General features: G+C 22.3%; 1 protein-coding gene across 1 annotated transcript; it reads left to right on the top strand.

Annotated features, from left to right (window-relative positions):
- Positions 1-1,326: 1,326 nt before the first annotated feature.
- On the top strand, positions 1,327-4,620 carry LOC122508404 (ankyrin repeat domain-containing protein 16-like). Its single transcript, XM_043621712.1, has 3 exons — positions 1,327-1,896; positions 3,493-3,756; positions 4,237-4,620. The coding sequence occupies exons 1-3, from the start codon at positions 1,608-1,610 to the stop codon at positions 4,611-4,613; spliced, it is 930 nt and encodes a 309-aa protein (XP_043477647.1). The 5' UTR covers positions 1,327-1,607; the 3' UTR covers positions 4,614-4,620.
- The last annotated feature ends 5,882 nt before the right edge of the window (positions 4,621-10,502 follow it).

Genomic DNA, 10,502 nt, shown 5'->3' with positions numbered 1-10,502 from the left:
ATAAATAATAAATTTTTTACATGGATTCAATTATTTTTATAAATAATAAAACTCATCGCAGAATTTCAATTATTTTTAATTTGAATTCCTCGAAAAATGTAATTATTCTTAAAAATTTTATTAAAATTCTGCAAAGGAAATCATTTAATTCAAAAAAATGTGATAAAATTATTCGTAAGAATTCAATTTTAAGAAACATTTAATTATTCGATAAATTATTTAGTTTTGTATTTAAGTACTTGAGTGCTCGTAGAATTTTCTAATAAAAATAGATTTAAAGATGAATTTCAGTTGAAATTTTAGATAATAATTCAATATTAAAACCATTGTAGTATTATGAATTTTTAGAAATAATTGAATTTTGAATTTAAAATTTTAGAAAATCTGAATGTTTCATAATTTTAAATACCTAATTATTCTGTAGAACAAATTTTTTTCATAAATAAAAATATTATTATTATTATTATTATTATCTTCATGAATATTAAATTTTTTTCCAGGAATTCTATTATTTTTCTAGTTAATAAAATAATTCAATTTTCGTAGAATTTTCTAATAAAAATTGATTTAAAGATGAATTTCAGTTGAAATTTTAGATAATAATTCAATGTTAAAACCATTTTATTATAAATTTTTAGAAATAATTGAATTTTGAAATTAAAATCTTAGAAAATCTGAATATTTCATAATTTAATAATAATTCTTTAGAACAAATTTTTTTCATAAATAACAATATTATTATTATCTTCATTAATATTATAATTTTTTCCTGGAATATATTATTTTTCTAAATAATGAAATAATTGAATTCTCCTAGAATTTTCTAATAAAAATTGATTTCAAAATAAACTCAAAGAACTTTTCGAAAAATTATTAAAAATTAATTGATTTAAAGAAGAATTTTAGTTAAAAATTCTAGAAAATAATAATTGAAATGATACTAATTTTGAGTATCTAATTATTTTTTAGAGTGAATCAGAATATTCTTTAGGGCCAGGGAAAAATTTTGTCTGAAAATCAGGAAAAAGTCAGAGGGAGAAACAAAATTAAATTTTTGTTAAAAGTTTTTTTTACATGTAGTGGAATTTATTTTCTTTTAATTGCTCCTAGTGGAAGGCAATCTGATATACACCAGCGTCAACAATCGTTTGTTTATGAATTTCTTATTAAATTTTCGCAAACTCTTGAAAGCAATAAATTTTTCGAAAGATAAATAATCATCATCTTTATTTATTATATTTGTAGTTATTTTTTTTTTATTTTTTTTCGAATCAATTTCATCAATTTCTATCGAGTTGGTAAAGTAGTTATTCAAGATGGCGCCACAAATTGACAAATAAAGTACACGTGCTTTTGCTTGACATTTGTACTTTTTCATGTTATAAATAGTTTGCAAAAAATATTCCCATTTTCCTTAAGCTAAAAATAGTTAATTTTAGACAAGTGAAAAAAAATTGTTCCCAAAGTGAATTTTCCATTGAGAAAAGTAAAAAATATTTTTTACTTTATGAATTCAGTTCATTCAGGTTTTAAACATCAGTTATATTATCGCACATAACCTGAAAATTTTGCGATAAAGTACAATAACAAACAACAAGCAGTAAAGTATGTTAAACAAGGAATTTCTGCGTGCAGCGCAAAAAGGCGATTTAGCAAAATTTATTGAATTGAAAAATAATATTAATGATTGGTCGATAATTCGACATGGTCCCTCGGGCGATAGTCCATTGCATATTGCAGCACGAGAGGGTCACTTGGAAATTGTACGATTTTTGTGCGAGAATTGGATGGAGCAAAAATGCACCATTGAAGTTGTTAATCTTGAGATGAAAACTCCTTTACATGAGGCTGCACAATTTTCGAGAACAACTGTCGTTGATTATTTTGTTGAGAAAGGTTTTAATTTTTAATATTTTATTTCTACTGCTTAAATATGGTTGAAAAAAAATTTTTTAATTTTGGTAATTATTGGTTTTTTGTGAAAATTAAAATGGGTTTTTTTTTACATTAGAATTAGTGTTGTCTGATCGTAACTGAGTTGTACTACTGAATTTTATAAATTATTTTTTTGATACTTAAAAGAAAATTGTGAAAATCGTTTGTCTGACTCGAATTTTCTGTTACTACTGGGAGAGAAAAGTGTAGAGAAAATATGTCTGATGAAAATTTGTTTTTACTACTGATAGTAACATTACAGGGATTTTTATTTCAATGACTGGAATTCGCTTTTACTATACTTATACAAAAAATAATTTGTCTGACTGAAATTGACTTTTTCTACTAGTATATGAACTAGGAAAATAATTTAATACTTTTTGTCTGACTAAATCCATTTTTACTACTTTTCAATTTTTTTAATACTAATTATTACTGAACATTGGTTTCTTTCAAGGAAAATTAGAGTGTTGTCTGATCGTAATTGAGTTGTACTACTGATAATATTTAAAGATTTGTCATAGATTTTTTTTTTTTTTTTGCTACTTTATGGAAAATTGTGAAAATCGTTTGTCTGACTCGAATTTTCTGTTACTAATGAGGAGAGAAAAGTGTAGAGAAATGTGGTCTGACTGAAAATGTTTTTACTACTGTTTTTACATTTAGAGAAGTTTCGAAAATTTTTCTTATTTTCACTAGTTTTTCTTACTTTTATTGTATGTCTGACTAATAAGGGTTTTACTACTTACGCTATATCTAATATTCAATAATATTTTCTTGAAAAGCTCCGTCTGACTGAAAATGATTTTTACTACTGATTTGACAAATTATTTACAAATTTAGTGATTTTATAATTAAAAAACATCATACTGACTTTAATTAATTTATTTAATTATTTATTTGCAACAGAAGATCCCACTTTTAGTATAAATTTAGAAAAAATTATTAAAATTGGTAAAATTAGTAAATTCATTAAAATGTCTGACTATAACTGACTGCTACTACTTTGATTAATACTTGAATAAAATTAAAGACATTTTGACCTTTAAATACTTACTTTTAATAATTAATATTAAAAAATTTTCTAGAATTAAAAACTTTTTCTCTGTCTGACTCTAACTCACTTTTACTACTAACCAAATAATTTCTCTAAAAATCTTCATTGGGAAATAATTTTTATAACTGTAATTTTTCCATAATTCTAAATTCCACATCATTGTAATCTCACTGTTTAATTTTACAATTAAACTAATTTGAAAGAATGTCTGACTCAAAAATGACCTTTACTACTGTTAATTGAATAAAATTCTTTTTCTAAAAAAATCTTATTTCTGCCAAAAATAATTTAATTCAAAACAAATTTAAGTAGCAAATCAAGTGAAGTATGGACAATTTCTAGAATTCATAAACATTTTTACATAATAAACATCCTTTTTTAGTGATTTTTTAGACAAAGATAAAAAACTAAAAAATTAATTTAATTATTAAAAAAATTTTAAATTAACAGAAAAAAGTTTTTGCTGTGATAAAATTTTGTATCTGAAATAATTTCCCTAGGGGCAAATGTGAATGCTTTAAAGCGAGCCGACTGGACTCCTCTAATGTTGGCGACAACAAAAACAGGAGTCGATGCTTATCACTGCGTCAGAGCATTATTAAATGCAAATGCAAATTTATCAATTAAAAATAAAGATGGATGGACAGCCTTCCATGTAGCTTGTCGTTCGGCCGATATTGATATAGTAAATCTTCTATTAAAATACTCATCAAAATGTATTGAGGCCAGAAGCAACAATGGACGAAATGCTTTACATATTGCTGGTAATTTCAAAATTATCATCTCAAATTTGTATAATTAATTTTCATAATTTATTATTTTTTAATTCTATAATTTTTTTATTATTATATATTTATAACTATTTTTATTGGTAAAATGTCACAGTTTTTCTAAGGATATCAAATTTGAGACAAAAAATGTATCAAAACTTTGCCATTGATGCGATGCAACGTTTTTTTTGTATCAATTTGATTTTTTTAGAAAAACTATGGTTACTTTTAGGAAATTAATATAATTATTGGTAATTATTATAATTTATTTTAATAATTATAAGAAAATCACTTTTTATTTTTTAATAAAAAATATTATAATAGTAGATGAGTAAATAAACAATGAATAAATAAATTAATATTATATAAGGTATTTTATACCAGCAAATATATTATAAATACAATATTGAATATTGAATAAATAAATAAAAATAAATAAATAAATATTATAGTATAAAACAATGAAAATTTCAGCATTTCATGGATGCGAAAATATAATTGAACTGCTAGTATCGAGAGATGGGGATTTATTAAATGCCCCCGATTCATCGGGTTCAACATCATTGCATGAATCGATAAAAAGTAAAAATTTGAATGTAATGAAACTATTGATAAAACTTGGCGCCGATATTAATGCCATTGACGATGTTAGACAAAATATTCTTCATATTGCCGCTGCCGTTGGAAATATCGATATTGTTCAATACATTTTGGAATGTAACATGATCGACGTTCAATCAGAGGCTCTGTTTCATATTACGCCATTAGTTGCTGCACAACGGAACGCTCAATACGATATTGTTGAATTATTGTTAAAATATTCCTCTGATAATAAACGTGAAGATGTATAGTGTTTAACTAATATCAATTACTTATTGGCAAAAAAAAAAAAAAAAATGAGAGCAGGAGAAAGAAGAAGAAAAGAAAATGAAAGAAAAAAAACAATTTAATTATATATTGAAAATATTTATTTTTCTGATAAATATATTTATATTTCTAAAAAGAATTTTTATTAAAAAATATATAAATTTATCTCTGCGTTTTCGTAACAAACAAAAAGAGAAATAGAATAGATTTTTTTTGTATTCGAATTTATTGTGGTAAATTGGTTGTTTTTAACGAAGTGTGGGAAATTTAATTGTTTGTTTCTAACGAATAGGGAAAATTTTAATTTTTCGATATTTCTGTTAGAATTGTATAAAAAAGTATTTTCTTTCAATTTTTATTTAAAATTATAATTATTTATTTATTTATTTAAATTTATTTTGTAGTATTACTATTTTTGAAGAGTTGTTATTATTTAATTGACATTTACTTTTTAAATAATTTTGAATTCGGTGACAAATTATTCGTGCTTGAAAAAACTAGGAAAATAAATTCTTCTGGAATTAATGAAAATTGAAGTTTATCTTTGAAAATTCGAGTAGTATTTAATATTAAATTAAACTCATTTAAATAGAATTTAGTGTAATTAATTTAATTAGAATTGACACGAATAGTATTTAGACTTGAATTAAATTAAACAATTTTGATTAGAAAGGAATTAAATTCTTTTGGAAATAAAGAAAATTGAAGTTAGTTAAAAAATCTAGTAGTTTTTAATATTGAATTAACATAAATAGAATAGAATTGAACTAATTTAGTTATAATTGAAATGAATAATTTTATTTTGAATAGAATTGAATTTATTTCATAAAAGTTAAATTTATTTGAACTCAAGTAAATGATTGAAAATGAAAATTAATTTGAATGGATTTAATTTAATGAAAATTAAATTTATTTCAATTTAATTACTATTTTAAATGTTTACAATTTAATAATCAATTTAGTGTCAAATTATTCGTGTCTAAAAAAATTAGGAAATTAAATTCTTTTAAAAATAAGGGAAATTGAAATTCTTTAAAAAATCTTCCAGTAATTAATGTCAAATTAAACTTAATTAATTTAATTAAAATGAAATTTATTTCAATACAAGTAAAATGAAATTTATTTTAATTTAATTGCAGTTTTAAATATTTAAATTTAATCAATTAATTTATAGTCAAATAATTTTTCTTTTAAAATAATAAGTTCTTTCGGAAATATGAAAAATTGAAATTTTTTTAATTTTCTGACATTAAATATCAAATTGAATTAAATTAAATTATTTTTATTAAAATTAATTAAATTGAATTAATTTAATTAGACCAGACTTGAACTAATTGAGTTAGAAATTACTTGAATAATTTTATTTAGAATTGAATTATTTTAGTTAAAATTAAATTTTTTTACAATTTAATAAAAATCAAATTTATTATATTATAACCAAAATTAAATTTCTATTGACTTAATTATAAAATTTAAGAAATTTGAAAATTTTGTTAATAATTATTTTGAATTTTTTATTTATATTACTAAATTGAATTAAATTAATTTAAAGTTTTTAAATATCTGAAATTTAGTAAATGAGTAAAAAAATATTTTTAAGAATAAAAAACTAAAATTAAAAATTCGTCAATCTGGAAAATACTTAAACTAATTTAAAAAAAATTGTTTAAACAAAAAAAAAAATGCAGTGAGGATTGTTAAATAAAATAAGAAATGCAGTGTTTCTTCAGAGATTGGTACACATATATTTATTCTGTTTTTGTTTCAGACAGTCTTAGAGAAGCATATAAAATGAATAAACAATATTATTACAAGTCTGAATTTTTTTACAATTCTTGCATCGATTTTTCTTTTCAGGGTGCAAGTAGGTAAAGTAAAAAAGAAAAAAAAAATAGTAACTCAACAAATCCAGAGTTCCACTTGTTCATAGTTACAAGTTTCAAAACAGAAATTCTCTTCTTTTTTAATGATGAAAAATTGTTTTTCTTTTTTGACAATAATAATAATAAACTAAAGAAAACGAAAACAATTGACTGGGTAAAAAAAATAATTTGAAAAATTGAGAATAAACTAAAGGAAAACGAATGACAACAATTACTTTTTTGTTCTTTTGTAGGAAATTTCTTTTTTTTCTATAAAAAGAGCTAATTGTAAAACATGCATTGTTGTATTCACGAGAGAAAAATTACCGTTAATATCTCATTTTTGAAAGTTTTTATTTATTTATTTTTTTTTTTTGGAGGACTTTGTAAAAAAACGAAGAAAGAAAAATGAGAATTAACGATAATTTTTCCTCGAAGACAAAAGAGGGAAAAAAAACAGTAGCAATGTACATTTGTCTCTCTGGATTCAATGCGGCGTATATCGATTAAAAATTACGTTCCGGCTCCGTTAGACGGAAATTGCATTTTGGTGACAAAAATTTCTTTCGCCGTCGATCCTACTCTAGTGGAATCATTTATTTTTTTTTGTATTTTTTTTTATTTATAAATATCCAATGATTATTTGGGACTTTTTTTTTTAGTTATTTTTATCTCATTGCTTAATTATTTACATACCAATTACATTTCGGTACTTAAATATTAACTTTACGCGTCAATTGTTACGTTAACTTTTTTTTTTGTTGTTTTTTCATCATTCATACTTACATTACAAGTATTCAACCGTTTATGTACAATATTTACAGAGCTCGAAGAAACACTTCGATAATAACGCGGTACATTTAAATTAAAACGCAACGCAATTCGACATAATTGGTTCCCTAATATTTATATGCACAGAAAGATCATTCAATGAGTCTTAATTTTTTATATTTTAATTATTTTGTCTTTTTTGATAAACAATAATATAGTCGATATTTTTTGTCTTTTTTTTTAATAAAACAATATTTTCAACAGAATTATTACATTCTCCCTTGAAAGTATTATTGCAAACAAAAAATTAACATTTGACAAAAAAAAAAAAATTCTACCTAATCTAGAAAAAATTTTTAAATAAGAAACCTATTTTTTACATAATGTTTTACAATTTTACATAATTAAAAATTTATCTAATAAAAATTAAAAAAAGAAGGAAAATATTTTTTGGAAAGTTATTTTACAAAAGAATTTTGTTAGTTATTTTACAAAAGGAATTTAGAAAATTATTTTACAAGAAATAAACTAGAGAAAGTTATTTTACAAAAGAGATTTTGCCAAAGAAAAAAAAAGAGAAATTTTTAGATCTGATTATAATATAAATTACAATTCTGCGATAGGTGCTTATAATTCAGTGCAAAAACACTTTTTTTTTAGTTTTTTGGGAACACTTAACATTTAACACAGTTGTACGTCTAAATGCAGTTTATTTTTTAATATATTATATTATCAGAGCAAAAGTTTTTTTTAGTGGATAAACGATTAATTTTTTTTTTGAGAAATAAATAAAGCATCGATAATGAATCTCGAGAATATTAATTTTGTCTCGAGAAATTCGAGAAAAATTTCTTTCTAATAATTGAAAAAAAAACTTTCTTTTTTGATCAAATGTTCTCGAGCGATTTAGCGATGCGTACAACGAGCATTTGTTATTTTTCTTTTTTGTTTTTTTTTTATACATATTAAAAACATTTTTTCTTTTAAGGAGTGTTAAAAAAATAAATATAGATACATTTTTTAAAAATTAGTAAAAAACAGTGACTATGTTTTGCCATTTCCTCGTCGCTTGGAAAATCGCTTTATTTTCTTACACATCTCTCCCACGCACGCTTGCGTCATTAGTACACGGTTTACATACATATACATACATATATATTTTATTTATAAAAATAACATTCTGGGACCAAAACATAACATTCCAATTGGAAATGAAAAAAATATACAAAAAAAAACGTGTGGCGGTCGTGTCAATCGATAAAAAAATTGTGCTGATCGAAAATCGTATACAAAAAAATGGGAAAATTCGAAAAAAAAATATTTTATCTCATTGTGATTAAATAATAATGATTTATTATTACTTTTCATATTTTTACTTAATTAATTACTAACTATTAATTAATAAATTTATTCATTTTACTAATTATTAATTAATAATTTTGTTAATATTATTAATTATTAATTTTTAATTAATAATTTTAATTTTTTTGTTATCTAAATATTTTACAAATATTCAAATTTGAATTTGAATATCAAGAGAATTTTGTTCTCAATATTTATCACGTAGACATTTTTTTTAAAGAATTTTTGTGCAAAAATAAGATAAAAGAAATATAATAATTTTTGCTTTCAATAAATAAAATAGAAGTACAATTTACAAAGTTCTTAGATTTCCGCACAATAAATCCGTCTACGTGCTTTTTTTTCTTTTTTTAGTAAAAACATTATCACAATAAATGTCAATTTTTTTTCGAAAATTTTTTTATCGATCGAAAATAACCTGATGATTGAAACCGAGTTTCAAAAAAAGTCAAGTTCCGTTATTTTTTTTCCGATGTCTTGAAAAAATAAAAAAAAATCATTGTTTTGAAAGTAAAAGTAAAAATACGAATTAAATTGAAAAAGAAAAATTTTTTTAATGTTGAAAAAATATTTTTTTGGAATAAAAAAACAATTTTTGGGACAATAAAAATTTGCTTCTAAATAAAAATTTAATGCGATAATAATTCGCTTTTAAATAAAAATTTAATGCAAGAAAAATTTGCTTCTAAATAAAAATTTGTTTTAAAATAAAAATATAAATTCATTAAATAAAAATATGTTTTCAATAATTTTTTCAATAAAAGAAAAAAATTTCTTTCTCTTCTTTTTCTTCTTTTTCTACTCAAAAAGGAAAAATTTCTTTCTTTGCTTCTTCTACTCAAAAGAGAAAAAATTTCTTTTCTTTTTTTCTTTTTGTATTGAGAAAAAATTCCTTTTTCCACTGAGAAAAAATTTCTTTTTTTGAAAAAATTGTCGCCTCGAAGGAAAATAGCGCAAGTTGACTGAAAATCTTGAAAACGTTTCTTGGGATTAATCGTTATTATAATATTATGTAAAATAACTAAAATTGAAGGGTGGAATTAAGAAAAAAAAAATGTCCGATTGACAATCCTTTGAGCTATAGAAAAATGTCAATGGGTCTCTCGCTTTATACAGTCACAGTTTATTTATTTACTTTTTTTTAAACGATTGTACGGCGCACTTGCGTTTAAAAAATTCATTCATCTCAACCCGAAAAATTCGCCTCGGAAATTAAAAAGAAAGATGAAGATTTTTATTTTCTTTTTTTTTCGTGCGACTGGCAATCTTATAAGTTAATGATATTTCCACGATGAAATCCGTGATTTGAAATGCGATCAATTCCTAATGCACACGTTTCAATCGGTTTCTTCGACAAGATACATGCGCATGTATCTTATACTCGAGAAAAAGGAGGTCCGCTAGTTATGATACAGGACTCGATATTTATATAATATATATATAAATATATATATATATACTTAATCACAGTTTCACTCATTCGTTCAAGACATACAAATCGTTTTCGCGACAAAAAAAAATAATAATATTAAAAAAAACAAAAGAATAAAAAAAAAAACACTTCCGACTAACATTACGCACATTACTTTTATCACACGCAAAATGCCATCGTTCAGATGTGACAATTTTTTTTTCAGGAATATTTCATTTTTTGAGGGAAAATAATTATTTTCAAATAAAATTTTACTTTTGCTTATTTAAAAAAAATCGTAATTTTTCACATTCGAATTATTTCGAATCAAGTTTAATTTTTTTAATTCGAATAAAATTTATAATTCTCATTTCGATTAAATTTTTTATTTTTCATATTCGAATAAATTTTTTATTTTTAATATTCGAAGAAAATTTTAATTTTTTATATTAAAGCAAAATCTCAAT

The sequence above is a fragment of the Leptopilina heterotoma genome, unplaced genomic scaffold, assembly GCF_015476425.1.
Source record: "Leptopilina heterotoma isolate Lh14 unplaced genomic scaffold, ASM1547642v1 Lhet_54, whole genome shotgun sequence".
Lineage (NCBI taxonomy): Eukaryota > Metazoa > Arthropoda > Insecta > Hymenoptera > Figitidae > Leptopilina > Leptopilina heterotoma.
This window is presented reverse-complemented; position numbering and strand designations above follow the sequence as displayed.